The 16569-nt window shown below is 40.5% G+C and overlaps 1 protein-coding gene across 1 annotated transcript in view; it reads right to left on the minus strand.

Moving 5' to 3' along the window:
• Positions 1-16569, minus strand: part of rgsl1 (regulator of G protein signaling like 1) — a 76871-nt gene that overhangs the window by 39143 nt on the left and 21159 nt on the right. Inside the window, exons 7-21 of the mRNA XM_076275463.1 lie at positions 16324-16386; positions 15877-16102; positions 14715-14822; positions 13521-13617; positions 13219-13421; positions 12980-13097; positions 12518-12605; positions 9468-9597; positions 9201-9360; positions 4064-4202; positions 3696-3820; positions 3283-3452; positions 2942-3019; positions 2732-2804; positions 1454-1492 (exon numbers count right to left, since the gene is read on the minus strand). Coding sequence (XP_076131578.1) covers positions 1454-1492; positions 2732-2804; positions 2942-3019; positions 3283-3452; positions 3696-3820; positions 4064-4202; positions 9201-9360; positions 9468-9597; positions 12518-12605; positions 12980-13097; positions 13219-13421; positions 13521-13617; positions 14715-14822; positions 15877-16102; positions 16324-16386 — 1817 coding nt within the window. The remainder of the gene's footprint in view (positions 1-1453; positions 1493-2731; positions 2805-2941; positions 3020-3282; positions 3453-3695; positions 3821-4063; positions 4203-9200; positions 9361-9467; positions 9598-12517; positions 12606-12979; positions 13098-13218; positions 13422-13520; positions 13618-14714; positions 14823-15876; positions 16103-16323; positions 16387-16569) is intronic.

Raw genomic sequence — 16569 nt, forward strand, 5'->3', positions numbered from 1 at the left:
ATGTGCACTAGTTTTCTCTTCCTCTTATTCTTCTTCTTCCTCCTCTTCTCTCTATCTCTCTCCTCCCTCCATCTCTCCATGAGCATTGTGAGGCCGACAAATTTCTTAGAGAATAGACGCCTTCTCAATCCCTCCCCCCGTTTTAATTGCTTTCTCGATGGTAACAAAGGCGCCATTTCACTAAGAGCCAGACCACATACAATAATGATTTCTCCACTGGCCTGTCCTACTTATTTCAATGTTTGAAAACTTTTTAATTCAAAATTGCAGTGTAGATTAATTGTCTGATATGTAAAAGCATTGTTCTGCATACTAATTCTACAGCCATTTCCTATTGTGCCGAGCATGTCTTTTGATGTGGGCCTAATTAGCGAAGAGATGTGAGCCTTTTTATGACATGTAAGTGCATAAATGAGCTAATTACCGTGCTTATTGGAGGAGCAAACTGACCAGTAATGGGTGTCCCCACTCAGTGTCATTTCTCTGAGGTTAAAGGACCACAACAATGGATTGCTGCTACAAAGCACAGGAAGCGTCAATGGACCCCATATTTTATGCTATTCCATGAAAGGAAAACATGGACCTGCTATATTGTACCTATACAAAATGACCCAACTCCATAATCTGTCTAAAAAAAAAAGTTGATGCCCAAAAAAATCAATTAACATCTACACAATTGGTGCAGATGACTTTTATTCCTTGTGCTCGTTTGAAATGATAGTGGCTGTCTCTTTGCCTAGAGCTCCTCAGCAACAGCCGACAAACTTACTCCTGATGCAGGGGCGCCCTCTGGATGTTGGAGGTGGGTATTACTGGATAACGGAGAAAGGAGGGTGATACAACATAAGAGCCACAGAGAATTCAGCTGAAGAACTCTCGCTGCTAAGATAATTTGTATTCTGTCTTTGTTATCATTCCACCCGCTGCCTGCTAACGAAAAGCTGAAGCCGTGTTAAAAGAACTATGCGAGATGTGTGAGAGTGTTGCTTTTCACACACACGCTGGCTCTTATCACCAGCACATCTCCACAGAGACATGGTGCAAATGTGCCGATACAAGTGCGTGTGTGTGTGTCTACATATTCACACAGACGTGTGTGTGCCTATATATGTGTGTGTGTGTGTGTGTGTGTGTGTGTGTGTGTGTGTGTGTGTGTGTGTGTATTCAAACACAGATATGTGAGTGAGTGTGTGTGTGTGTGTGTGTATTCAAACACAGACATGTGTGTGTGTGTGTGTGTGTGTGTGTGTGTGTGTGTGTGTGTGTATTCAAACACAGATATGTGTGTGTGTGTGTGTGTGTGTGTGTGTGTGTGTGTGTGTGTGTGTGTGTGTGTGTGGATGCTCATTAGGCTGCTTTAGCGTGTTTGCCACCTTCACCGAGGTGCCTGACCATGCATAGGAAAGAGTGCGACTGCATGCCGTCCCGTGTGAATAGTGCAGGAAAATCTCACCTGGACTGCTTCTGAGGAGGGGCCTCCAGCCCCAGGGAACTGGTGATGAGCGAGAGAGAGAAAAAAGAGAGGAGAGAAAGAGAGAGGGGGAGTGAGAGAGAGGGGGGGTGTTGGAGCAAGAGAAAGACAGAGAGACCAGCGAGAGAGAGAGAGTGAGTATGTGAGAGACAGAGAGAGAGAAACCATGATTATGCATGTACTTTGGCAAACTCACACATATACACCTTCAGCACATTCAAAAAAGAACTACCCTGACTGGAACACCTGAACTTCTGATAATGCAAAACTAACAAGAGAGTGAGCGAAGGAGCAAGAGGGAGAAGAAAGGAGAGAGAGGAGAGAAGGAAGGAGAGGGAGAGAGAGAGAAGGAGAGGGAGAAGGAATGAGAGAGGGAGAAGGAAAGAGAGAGAGAAAGAAGGAGAGAGGGAGAAGGAAGGAGAAAGAGAGAGAAGGAAAGAGGGAGAGGGAGAGAAAGATGGAGAGAGGGAGAAGGAAGGAGAGAGAGAGAGAGGAGAGAGGGAAAAGGAATGAGAAAGAGGGAGAAGGAAGGAGAGAAAGGAGAAGGAAGGAGAGAGGGAGAAGAAAAGAGAGAGGGAGAAAAAGAAGGAGAGAGGGAGAAGGAAGGAGAGAAGGAAAAAGGAAGGAGAGAAGAAGACACTCACACATTCATATTCACAAAGTCATACAAAAAACATGAGATTGGACTATTTTTAATGGTAAAGCTAAGATTTCTACAATTCCAGAGAAAGGAAATGAAATAAAGCACTATCCTATAAAATATATTCTATGAGACCCTTGCAGCTTTTACACATATTGGTATCACTGGTATCAATAACGCATTTTGTGTAATGCTTTAATACATTTACAAAGTATAAAAAATATGTTATTGATACCAGTGCAATTTTCAATCCACATTATCTTTTAAACAGTTGAAATATTTCAAATGAATCAGTAACTGATTGCAACTGATTGTACAAAATGCAGAATATCAAGTATGCTAGATCAAGGGCATAAGGGTAGAGGATGCCACAAACATACAATATCATCAGGCTATCATCATATCCACACACCAACAATCTAAATAAAATGAATAACCAAAAATATTTAAAGAGTATCCTTGTCCTTGTTGTGTGTTTAAAATGTGCTATATAAATAGTGTTATGTTTGAAAAAAAAATTTTTTGGGGGGGATTGCACTGTATTTGTGTGTGTGCGTGCGTGCGTGCGTGCGTGCGTGCGTGCGTGCGTGCGTGCGTTGTCTGAGTTCTGATGTACTCACTCTGGCGCTCCAAACGCCGGCAGCCCACGGTGCCCACTGGGAATCTTGGACAGCAAGTCACTGCCTAGGCACTCTGCCCACAAGGACAGAAGTGCTTTCACTATACAAATATACTGTTATTGAATCATAACAAATGACTACAATCAGATGATATCTTCTGTACTTTTTAAAGTGTGGTGGTCAGTTTTGGTGAGGGAGTGAACTGGTTACCTTTCATATAAACCTTGCCCTGTGGAACGATCAGTTTGAGGCCTCGCTGAACAGTGAAACGTACAATGGTATGTTCATCTGAAAAACACCACCATAGACATAGACACACACGCACACACACACACATACACACACACACACACACAAACAATAAAAGAAAACATATCATTTGGAAATCTGCATTTCGTTGTCTCTGGACTTGTACTCTGCACAATGACAATAAAGTTGAATCTAATCAGGATTGAAGCCATTGCAAGATTGAAGCCATTGTCGTTGCTTCAATCTCAGAGTGAGTTTCCTACAATGGCGAACTTTCTTTCTGTGTCTGGATGCGCACTCACCAGTCAGGGATATGATGGTCTTGACTTTATGGTACCAGTCGTCCTTAATGTCCTTAACCTCCAAGTGGTCTGGAGTGGCCTCGGGATTGGCCGCCTTCTGTTCCCCCTTTTTCGGCGTCTTCACTGATTTCTCCCCAAACAGTTTCTTCATAACCCGATGTACACAAAACCTATGGGCGGAGGGGATAGGTAATGAGTACAAAACAATACATCTCACTTAAAATCAACTAAAGCTATCAACCAAGACACTTCAATTCAATTTTATTTGTATCTATTTATATAAATTTGTCAGCCGAGATGTAATGTAATGTAATATATGGTGCTATGCTAATAACGATTAAAATCGTCTCGAATGTGCTTTACAGAGCCTGGAGCCAAGAGCCCCCACACGTGTGAACAAAGAGACGGCGTACTTCTTCCAGCAGATCATCAGAATGGGGAAGACGGTCACGATGGCCAGGTAGAAGAGAGTGCGGTCCACCCGGCCAGAGTAAAAGAGCTGAAGGACGCTGTCTCTTTGGGACTCAGCGATGTTTATCTGGAAAGAGAGTGCAGTCACTCATTTCTCTTACATCATCAAAAGTCGTTTTAACAGTCTTCACTATTCCAATATTTTGTCACTTTTTCATCATACCTTGGAAGATCTGAAAGATTTCAAAATGTTTTAAATCTGAGTACATCACAGAATAGCAATCAGCAAGAATAAGTTTATGTAATGGTGACCCCTTCTGGTCATACCAAGCACAGCACCCTACACCATGATCGGTAAACGGACACCTACCCTAAGTTTAGGCGAGAACTCAGACTTGAGGAAGAGTTTGATGATCATGTCAGCCTTCTGGTGAAGCATGGCGTAGTCGTTTTCCCCGTACAAGCCAGCAACCGCCATAGCTTTGCCAGAGTCTGCCAGGCTCCGGAACCTACATCAACATTTGCATGTGTTCATTTAGATGTGCTTTTAGCCAAAGCCAGGCGCGCCTGCAGGTGTACGTCCGTATGCACTGTGCGTACCATCAGGCTACTCAACAGCGAGAGAAAATTTCCCTTGTCTGTGTGTGTATTCACACCAAATTGGCCTAGCATACCTTCCCAACTATGCACAGTATCCCATTAGCTGCATGCCATCAGACTATTTACCATTTACTATTACGTAAAGTTAGTGAAAACGTGATCAAAATTAACGTGCACACATTTTGTTTGAGCAGAAGAGAGAATACGCACGCAGGCATGCAATAGGCTACTTGTTGTTTTCTTTTACTCGGCTATCTATATATGGTTATCAGCACACAATGTTGAGCTAATTCACTAACTCAATACTCATCATGGATATCACAAGTTTTAAACAACGAAAACAGAAAGGATGGAGGCAGCAAAGCTAGCAGTTATTCCAGATGGACAAGAACAAGGTAGGCAATTGGTGTGCTTGTCAGAACGTTAGACTGCACTAAAGCCAGACGTCACGTTACGCTAGAACAAAACTCAAGGTAACTTTAGCCTGTATAGGGCTGTATCAAGTTGTCCAAATGAATAGGTCATTGTAGACGTTGTCGTTGTATTATTGTATGTGGATGTTGTTATGCTATGTAGGCTACTTTTTTGCTGACTGACCAATGCACGTACCTAAAACGGACAAATATTGTTCACGAGTGATTTTTTTTTTTTGCGGGGGTGATGGGTGTGCGTACCATAGCATTAATTCCTGCAGGCGCCCCTGGCCAAAGCAATTTACAAATATTATTACATTACATTACATTTGGCTGACACATTTTTAGCCAAAGTGACTAACAATAGGGTAAACAGTTTAAGCTTTTTAAAGCAATTCTCTCAAAATGTCTAGGAACAATTTAAAAAAGGTAGAGTACAATAAGAACTAGAAATGCAATTCCAAAGAATTACACGAGGGGATGCAATCTGCTGGTTAGGGTGTTGGTGGGGCTGTTGAGCTTGCTGCTAGCTGGTTGGTAGGGTAATTGTGATACCTGCAAAGGTGTTTTTGGAGTAACCAAATTTGAATCTTGTGTGACATGGCATTCTTGAGATATCACACAAGGTGTTTTTGACCTTGACATTTGACATTCAACCTCCAACATCAACTCACTTCATCGTTGAGTCCATAAAAACACTCGTACCAAATTTGAAGCATGTACGTCAAGCCGTTCTGGAGATATAATGCTGAATTTATGAGATAGGGCTAGGACTTTTATTTTGACACACAGGAAACACTTTAACAGGATGTGTAGTTCAGGTAGAGCTAGATTGTATGCTTAGAAGCTGAGACAGTTGGATTCCTCACAGGTGACACCTGTGCCAGTGTTCTGATTAGCCTGGGAACTGCTCTGAGAACTACTTAACGAGCGCAGCTGGCTCTATTATGACATCACAGCCCCCATTCAAGTCTATGGGGGAAAAATACACTTTTAATTACAAATATCTCAAAAAGTATAAACTTCTCAAAAATTAAAAACGGATAGGACGGTAAAGCCTTGGAAGATCTATGGAACGGTGTTTCAACCAAATTTGTACGTTAAGCGGTTTGGGCTGAATAGCGCGCACAAAAAGGTAAAAAGAATAATAACTAGAAATGCAATTCCGAGGAATTACACGAGGGGATGCAATCTGCTGGTTAGGGTGTTGGTGGGGCTGTTGAGCTTGCTGCTAGCTGGTTGGTAGGGTAATTGTGATACCTGCAAAGGTGCTTTTGGAGTAACCAAATTTGAATCTTGTGTGACATGGCATTCTTGAGATATCACACCTTGACATTTGACCTTCAACCTCCAACATCAACTCACTTCACCTTTGAGTCCATAAAAACACTCATACCAAATTTGAAGCATGTACGTCAAGCCGTTCTGGAGATATAATGCTGAATGCATGAGATATGGCTGGGACTTTTATTTTGACACACAGGAAACACTTTAACAGGATGTGTAGTTCAGGTAGAGCTAGATTGTATGCTTAGAAGCTGAGACAGTTGGATTTCTCACAGGTGACACCTGTGCCAGTGTTCTGATTAGCCTGGGAACTGCTCTGAGAACTACTTAACGAGCGCAGCTGGCTCTATTATGACATCACAGCCCCCATTCAAGTCTATGGGGGAAAATACACTTTTAATTACAAATATCTCAAAAAGTATAAACTTCTCAAAAATAGGATAGGACGGTAAAGCCTTGGAAGATCTACGGAACGGTGTTTGAACCAAATTTGTACGTTAAGCGGTTTGGGCTGAATAGCGCGCACAAAAAGGTAAAAAGAAAAATAATAACTAGAAATGCAATTCCAAGGAATTACCAGTGCATGAAAATGCTAAAGTTGTGATGTAAAATATCATGTATAGTTAAAACAGATAATAAAGAGATGGTTACTACGGTGATGCTAGGATAGACATGGTGGTTGCATAGCTTAATAAAAGTTGATAGTTTAAAAGTAGACTGTTTAAAAGTTGAATGTAGATAGTTTAAAAGTTGTTGATAGACAGTAGATAGTTTAAAAGTTGTTGATAGACAGCTAGTTTAATAGATAGTTTAATGATAGTTTAAAAGTAGACCGTTTAAAAGTTGAAGGTAAATAGTTTAAAAGTTGTTGACAGACTGGAAGTTGAATGAATGTTGATATTCAAATAGTTTAATGGCTGGATTTCTAACTATGCTAACCATGCTACTTAGCTAATGTTTTATAGCAGTGCTAGCAATGCTAACCTGCTAACCATGCTACTTAGCTAACGTTTTCTAGCAGTTTAATGAATGTTGATATTCAAATAGTTTAATGGCTGTGCATAGGTAGATATTTGACGATAACTGAAAGTTTGAACAGCTCTAATGTTTGCTAGCAGTTATGCTAAGATTTTTAATTCTGTTAACCATGCTACTTAGCTAATGTTTTATAGCAGTGCTAGCAATGCTAGCATGCTAACCATGCTACTTAGCTAACTTAACTAACATTTTCTAGCAGTTTTGCTAAACATGCTAACTATGCTAACAATGTTAGCATGCTAACTATGTTAACCATGTTACTTAGCTAACTTAGCTAATAATTTTAACAGTTATGCTAACTATGCTAACTAGCATGCTAACATGCTAGCATGCTAACTATGCTAACCATGTGACTTAGCTAATCATTTTTAGCAGTTTTGCTAAAAATGCTAACTAGCATGCTAACATGTTAGCATGCTAACTATGCTAACCATGTGCCTTAGCTAACTTAGCTAATCATTTTTAGTAATTTTGCTAAAAATGCTAACTACCATGCTAACTTGCTAGCATGCTAACTATGCTAACCATGCTAACTAGCTACAGTGGGTAGGAGTCATAGTTGATGACAAGTAACAGTTACAATGGCTAAACAGTTAAAAAGTTCAGTAGTTTAAAGGGTTAAATTGTTTAACAGTGAAATATTGTAGTGAGGACTTTTATTTTGAAACAGTTTTTGGCAGAGGAAGCAGTTTAACAGGATGTGTAGTCTTAATAGGGCCAGTTTGTATGCTTAAAGCCTGAGACTGGCAGTTGAGATCCAGGTGGCCTGAACACCTGCCATAGGACTCTAATTGCTTAATGGCCGTATTATGATGTCATAATCGGCAATGTTAAGTCTATGGGGATTTTTAAAAAGTTTTTCTTTAATAGTTTAAAAAGTATAAAAGTTTCAAAGTTGAAAAGAGATAGCAACCCGATCTGTTTGAAGACCTACGTTACAAAGTTTGAATGAAGTTTCTAAGTTAAACTGTTCAAGAGAAATTGCGTCTAGAAAAAGTGGTAAGCGGAATAATAATAATAAGAAGAAGAAGAAGCCTAGGAAGAACAGTACAGTGCATTTTCATGCACTGTAATAATAATAAGAAGAAGTTGCCTAGGAAGAACAGTACAGTGCATTTTCATGCACTGTAATAAGAAGAAGTCTCCGGATTTCAATAGAGGGGATGCATGCCCTCTAATAAGATGAAGAAGTCACCGGATTTCAATAGAGGGGATGCATCCCCTCTAATAAGTGCATCAGTGAATAAGGCACAAATCAAGCCACAATGCAAAAGATCTTGGAGTAACATTTAAAGTTTTATAAAATACTGTAGTACTCATAGACTGTAAAATATAGTGGCACTGTACTGCCATGGCTATCCTTCCCTTTGTTACCAGAAAATGCACCTACCATCTAATACGGGAACATGTATCTCTATCATCCTCAGGTTATTTGTATTGTATGTAGGTATCATTAAATGATTAAAAGGTGTTATTAAATTATTGAAAGGTATTATTAAATGATTAAACGGTATTATTAAGTAAATACGGTAGTAACAAGATGACACTATTGATGTTTGTCAAATTTCCCTCACGGGATCAAAAGAGTAGGCCTATATATACTATACTGTCGTAAGAGAGAGAGGGAGGGAGAGAGGGAATTTATTCACATGTCAGGTCTGATATGTGATATCTGATATGTCCATATGGTTTTGTGCAAAAGAATAACGATATTATATTAGTTTACAGTATTATTATTTATGCACATTTATTGGCGCCCCTGATAAAGATGAGTAAAAAAAAGTCATAACGAATTATCTTTTGGCATTTTATCTTAGTTTCACAATGAAAACAATGAGGAAAAATGTACCCTTCAAGATTACCATATTCATTCTGATAAGAAAGAAAATATTTATTTTGTTGTTTTTAAACAAAAACACAAGCGGCACAATTATTAGCAGCCCTATATTTTATACTTTGTAAAGCTCTTAGTCTTCTTCTACAACATCTCATAAAGTTGGAAAATACAAGGCAGGGGATTTTACAGAATATCTCCAGACAGAATATCTCCAGATTGTCCAGATTGCTTGGTCCTCTTTTGTGCATATATTTATATATATAAAATGAAAATGCATTTCCTGGAATGAAGGTTATATGAATGTGGTGTCAGGTGATGTTACATAGTCTCACCTCTCACACTCCAAGTAGAAGGAGAGATCATTGACCAGGAAGTCCACAATCAAGGGCTTATCATTGATGAGGCGTGTCTTGAGGGGAGCGGTATCGTCCTCTTTGGACGTGTATGTCTTTGACATGTCCAGTGACGATGGACTTGGGCTCACGCCGCACGCTGTAAGAGACAGCCACTGGTCATCTCGCCTACTATTTGCTATGCTACTGTATGCCAACTCTCAGGCTCTCTGCTGTGTCTGCAGTCAGAGTGGGCTGGGTACTTACGGTCAGAGAAGACCAGGTATTGCTGATGCAGAAACTGCTCAAACTCACTACGGGTATTGGTATTGGCCATACCCGCCTTGAACTTGCATACACCCTTGATGAAGCCACTCAGAATGGTCCAGACATTTTTCTGTGGGGAGAGGGATGGAGAGACCAAAAGACAGAAGAGAGAGAGAGAGACAGAAATAAAGAGAGAGGGGGGGGGAGAGAGAGAGAGGGAGGGAGAGGGTAAAAAAGAATCCTCACCACTGGCAGGGCTGGTTCTGGAGGGGTAGCAACGTGACCAACTGCACCAGGCCCCGGTCTGAAGGGGAGGCCAGAATAAAAAGCTTTCTGTGCTTATTCTGCATTAAGTGCATTCATTTCTAATTGTGTCTCACTTAGCAGCACAGAGAGGCCCTGTATGTTGCTTCAGGCAGTTTCCCTATTGGCTGATAACGATTTTTTTTTTAAAAATGTATCAAATGTCCCCCCTCTCCCGTGGGGAGTCGTATGTTAGCCCATCGGCAAGGGTCAAAACTGATTCTGTTCTTGGTAGGCTAAAATAGTGGGAAAATGTCTGTAAACAAATCTGGTAGCCAGAAAAGAAAAGAACTTAAACAGAGGATAGTAAATACAAACAAGGCAGAAAATGCAAAAAAGGTATACGGTTCTTGGCTCAGCGTTCGGACAGCAGACGAGTTTGAGGATACTGAGGCGTAAAGTTTTACGGTAGGACAATGAGGACGTTAATGCAGTAGCCCGCTGTGGCATGGTTGCTTGCAATTGTATGGTTGATCTAAATCAGTGGTTCTTAACTGGTCTGGCTTTGGGACCCACAATTTCCCATGTTCATTAAAGGTGCCATGTGTAAGAATTGAGGTAAAAATATCCAAAAAATGAGCTACACGCATCAAAAGAATGAGAAGAAGTAAGGGCGATGATGTCATTAAAAAAATGACAAGGTATAGTGCTGCAGAGATATCAACCTGAATTAGCATGCTAAATTACTAGCCACAGCCCGACAAGTGTCATAATATCAGTTTCGGCCATGAGAGGTAGTATGCGGGCAACATAACCGCCAGCCAAACTGCAATACACGTTTCTTGGTTGTTACTCTAGGGTAGACCAACTCACTTTCTGGAGGTATACTGCCCCCATCTTTTATGGAATGTGGAATATGAATTGATTTTTTGGCAGACATTACACATGGCACCTTTAAGTCGCGACCCGTATATTTTCTTAGCGCTCAAGCCATGATGAGGGGGGCTGGTGCTCGATGTTGCTCCGCGGCCCATAATAGCGTAGGACCGGCCCTGACCACTGGTGAAAGAGTTGTAAATCACACTCGCTACGGTGCTGTATATACAGTGCAACCGGGAAGTTTTCAGACCCTTTCAAGTTTTCCACATTTTGTTATTTTTCAGACTGATAGTAAAATGGATTCAATTATTATTTTTTTTCTCATCAATCTACACACAATACTCCAACAAAAAACAAGTGTTTGGAGTGTTTCGTAAATTTATAAAAAATAAAAGACTGAAATATTCCATTTACATAAGTATTCAGACCCTTTGTTATGACGCTTGCAATTGAGCTCTGGTGCATCCTACTTCTATCAATGGTCCTTGAGATGCTTCTACAACTTGATTGGAGTCCACCTGTGCCTAAATTAATTCACTGGAATTTATTAGGAGAGGCACACATCCCTTTATATATGGTCTCACAGTTGATATGTATGTGAGAGTTAAAACCAAGCCACAAGGGCCGAGAGAATTGTCTGTAGACCTGGGTTCAAAGGGTTCTGTGAAGACACAGATCTAGTGAAGGATACAAGAAAAATTCTGCAGCATTATAAGTGCCCAAGAACACGGTAGCCTCCATCATTCTCAAATGGAAAAGTTTGGAACAACCAACAGTCTTCCTAGATCTGGCCGCTCAGCCAAACTAAGTAATCCGAGACAGATGGTAACCAAGGACCCAATGGTCACTATGAATGACATCCAGAGTTCCTTTGAGAGGATGAGAAGCGTAAAGAAGGACAAACATTCAGACCAATCAGACCTTTATGGTAGAGGGAACAGATTTCCAAAATCTGGTTTTCAAAAAAGCACCTGAACAACTCTCAGACCATGAGAAGTAAAATCATCTGGTCTGATGAAACGAAGACTGAACTATTTGGCCACAATTCCCAACGGTGCGTGTGGAAGAAACCAGGTACTGAACTGCACTGATGTTTGCCTTGGTTTGGGTTACGCCCGGGCCGAGTGGTTTCATACATACCATAGTTAGCTTGACACTGGTAACCGTCTGAAATGGTTTCTTGGTGTTTTATGCCCCCAACGTTGTCTTAAAAGCAGCGCTGCCTGAAAGGCACTAGGGTTAGGCATGGGTTAGGGTTAGGTTTAGGATTAGGTGCCTTTAAGTCAGCGGTGGCAGCGCTGCCTGGAAGACGACGTTGGGAGCATAAAACACCATTGAGCGTCTGAAATGTAGTTTATACGGGTAGTACACCAGTGCAGTCAATATACTTGAAAAACTGTCATGTGGTTTATGCACAATGCATCTAGCACTTGTGCAATTCCTGTGCATGGCACTACCCACATCACTTTCCACTTTTATCTTCACACTAACATTCAGTTACTTTCACATTTAACACCTTCTGCTTTAAAGGGATATTCCACCGTTCCACAACCGTTCTCTGAGTCTGACAATAGCACTTTTAGCTCCAGCTCATTGAATCAGATCTGACCGTTAGGATCTCTGCTATAAACTAACGGTCTAATCTGATTCAATGAGCTGGAGCTAAAAGTGTTACTGTCAGGCTCAGAGAATGGCAGGATGAACTGGGGAAAGGTAAAACTCAATTATTTAACTGAAGGGGAGGTGGAAAATGAGTGTATTTCCCCAAATGGTGGAATATCCCTTTAACAATCCATGTGTGGCCTCCTACTTTGCTGTTACTGTAACCTGAGCCAGGCATTTCTGAAACTGACAATGACTATAGGAAAATACAAAACACTGAAATTTCTGAATTCCTAAGTTGACAAAATAAGGCCAAAGTGCTTCACCAGTTTGCTTTTGATGATGGATTCTCTGGCAGTGGTGTCAGGGACCACAGTGGAACAGGCGGGGAAGATGTCCTGGTACTGCTTAAACCTGGCGCCATGGAAATGAAACATCACAGACAAATGATTTACAGACCTAAACAGTACAGATAAATATCACTCAAACATAGCAGTGCGCTGTGTAAATAGTCTACTTTTTCCATTTTTTTCATTGCTTTTATAGTCCAGCAAGACCGCTGCACTTTACAGTAACTATCCCTATCACATTTTCTGTACTGTGCGTAACAAGTAAAACAAGCAATGCATATAAGAACATGTTACTGACCTTGAAACGTACTATAAGTATTACAATGACATACATTGACATAAAAGTCCATTGAACTTATTAACTGCTGAAGTACTTAGACACTTGATGTAAGGCTTGGCTTCACAGACTGCTCTTGAGTTAAACTGCTCATAGATTACCATGCCGCCTCCAGGGACTTGTTAATCACATCTTGGATGGTGTACAGGATCTCACAGGTCACTGTTCTCATGGTGCCCACCTTGTTAATTATGTCTGCACTGCACTGCAGGAAATCAGCTGCAAGGAATGGTATAGGGACATCTTCACTGTAGCCATCACTAATAAACAGACTCTATGGGTACACATTATTACTTCATAGAAAACCATATGAATTTATAAGAAGGCATAAAATCAGTACTGGCATCATCCCGTCGGAAATACTTTTCCACGATGGTTTGGATTTTTCTTTTCTGGATTTTGGCACCCTTTGGAGTCTGGTCGATGGAACGCAGGCGTTCCACTTCCTGGATGAAGAGCAGACCGCCGTGGGTATTATTGTAACGCAGGTAGCGCTTGAAGTAGTCCAGGTGAGTGGAGTTCCGGAACAGGTCTCCATAGGTTCTGTTCGGAAGAACATAATGAAACTAGCACTAATATCACAATATGGTGTACACGCGTGAAATGTGGAAGTGTATTAGTCAAAATGAACGAGGGCTAGACCTTGGCCTCATGGATGCCGTGTGGTAAAAACTGTTTGCCTTCTTCAAATCCTTCCTGGTTGTAGTGGCTGACGATACATTTCTGGAGGTGGGTCTATCTAAGTTGTAAACATGAAAAGATGACAAAAACATTGATAAAACGAATATTTTGTGTTTCCTTTCTTTTCTGTTTTAGCGTCAAATCAAGTAGAGAATGTTTGTGGTGTAGCATCTAAATTCTCTTCAATTTGATACATGGTTTAGTTCTTCCACTATGGGCTTGTGAACTTTGACAAAAAAAAGAGGCCGAACAAAATCGACACCACCCTCCCCCTGTAAAACTGGCTGCATCTTGGAAAGTATTGATCTTAAATAAAATCAACAAAATCTTAAATAAAAGTAATCTTACAGTGTATCTCTTGGGTAACATAGGTACACCTGGTAATTTTTTCAGAATTTTTGAGACCTAAGTGCGTGGGCCCTGGTTGAATTGACGTGGAATGACCCTTAGTGTACAGTTTTGCTGAATACATGGACATGTACAGCTAGACTAATGTTCTAAGTACACCTTGCCTGGGTACAGCTGGACTAATGTTCTAAGTACACCTTGCCTGGGTACAGCTATAGTATATAGTCTTTATTGTCCTAAAGGATATTCTTTTTCACACATATCATTCTTATTATATTCCATGCAGGATATCCACAGCCTCATACATATAACATATAACATATAACATAACACACCCCATGACATATAACATATAACATATAACACATCCCATACCCCCCTCTCCCAAGTTTCCCTCCCTCCTCAACACCAAATAAGCAAAAAGGTGGACAGTACAGACAACACAAAACACAAAAGAATAGGGGGGATGGATGATTGTCACAGGAGTTTGTTAAGTGCAGTGAGTACACCTTGCCTGGGTATAGCTGGACTAATGTTCTAAGTACACCTTGCCTGGGTGAGAACCCATTTTTGTTAAAGTGACAGCAAAACATTGGTACATAAGGTCCCCAATGATGTATAATAGCAATATTCTTTTGTGAAATAAAACAACTCAAGCCTCAGGGATCCCCCATATCACAACTATTCCTAATGTACAGGTTATCATAAATGTTTGTTGTCAAACCGGTGTGTAGAACGGATTGTGAATGGATTTCAATAATTGCTCTTTGACTGCAAAACACTGAGCCTGTGAGAGCTTGTTAGTACCTGATGGGGGTCTCTCCTTACAGTAGAGATGGTAGCTGACACTTATCCTCTCTGCTGCCACTTTAGGAAACTTCAAGGCCAGCTGCTCAAATGGCATATCAAACACATCTGCGCAATAGAAGAGATCAGTGTCAGTGTAATTTTCTTGTTTATCGTAATTTTCAAACTATTAGCCGCGGCTTCTACATTAATTTTGCAAAACTTCTTCAGCTATGAGGTTAATACACGGAGGCGGTTAATACGGTATTAATAGGGTTTAGTTTCTTTTAACAAGGTTTAAACCAGTGGTCTCAAATCCATTCCACTGTGGTGTTTTGGTTGATTTATATTTGTAATGAGATCTGGCCTGCAAATCAATTTTGCATTTCATTTTTTTTGTCTCCTTCTTAAGAATACTCAACAGTTTTCTTAGCCTAACAGAGTGGAAGAGAAAAACAGCATAACTTCGGAGACAGTGGAACCGAAAGCCAGAAAAAGACGATGATGAGGCCCTGAAGGCAGTTAGAAGGGAAGAAAAAGGCAAATAAATAATAATAAAAGTAAATTTATATAAAAGTAATTTAATGAGGAGCTGTTTCTGAATGACTGAAAGTTGGCTGTTATGCTGCAGTTTGAGAATATTGTCTGCCAAGAAAAGGCAAGTCATTTAGAAAGTAAAATACAAATACAAAAAATTATGCACAGGTGTGCCCTAAAGCAAGAGCTGCTCATATTCATTCACTTGATAAAAGCACAGACATAGGCTGGTGTGAAATGAACCAGCCCCCCCCCCCCCAAATGCAAAGAGGCCTGTAGGGTATTCTGAGTTTGAGACCCCTGGTTTAAACTATGTTGATATGCTATACATGACATACATTTTCAGAGTGGGTGCCATGTCTGTGATTTGAATAGAATGTATACAAATGGCTCTAAGCTGAGAGTTTGGTTCTAAAATGCTATATCCTCCATTTTAATGGATAATTTTTCTACAATTTGTTTTCCAAGTAATTTCAGTAGAACTGTAGTTGGGTATTGTTGTTTGATGTATCTTTACTCAATCAAAACAACACAATTGCAATTTTATTTATATTACCTGAAATACACAAATAAATCACACACCTTTTTTAATGTTTTTTAAAAAATGGAGATGTAGCGTTTTGGAACCAAACTGTATTCTCATTACCGGTCTTTTTGTAGTGCAGGTGAATAGACCCTCCTCCAGCCACGTCTTCCAGTGTCAGGAGCACCCAGGTCTCCTTAGAGAGGGGCTCTGCGTCTGCGTAGCCACAGCAGCGGTGGCACAGAGCCAGGGCTTCCGTCATGTGCCTGAGCTGCTGCTCTGCCGTGTTCCATCCACTAGAGGGCACTGTCAGCATTCTGGTGAGACACACTGACTGCATTCTGCCAAACTGGACCAAACCAGATGGACATGATCAGCATACATTGGATTACACAAGTGCACACATTACACCTACATGCATGCATGAACACATGAAAACAGTACGCCTCCATACCCATCATTAACCCAGCCACCATGAGTGAATGTACAGTAGATGTACGTTGTACATTAGTAGTTTAACTAGTACATGGTTACTCTGAAAACATGACACATCAAATCAATAACACTCACAAGATGAATATTGAATGTTTTATCCTCTTCATCCAAAAATGAGTCATAGGAGGTGCTGAGAAACTGTGAATGTTAACATCATCAAGATTTGAATCACATTCCATTTCATCTGAGGTCATAAACACACACAGCTGCAACACTTCCAGAATGCTGAACGTAAGTGCATTTTCATTGAATTAATTAAAATAATTTTCAAAATATTTTCTGTCAGCTCTGATTTTTTTGGAACTCTTCTGGCCTCTGTGA

The sequence above is a fragment of the Alosa pseudoharengus genome, unplaced genomic scaffold, assembly GCF_046254945.1.
Source record: "Alosa pseudoharengus isolate Yale_2024_CS ecotype anadromous, Long Island Sound unplaced genomic scaffold, YU_APseudo_1.1 YU_APseudo_1.1_scf_11, whole genome shotgun sequence".
In the NCBI taxonomy this organism is placed as follows: Eukaryota; Metazoa; Chordata; class Actinopteri; order Clupeiformes; family Clupeidae; genus Alosa; species Alosa pseudoharengus.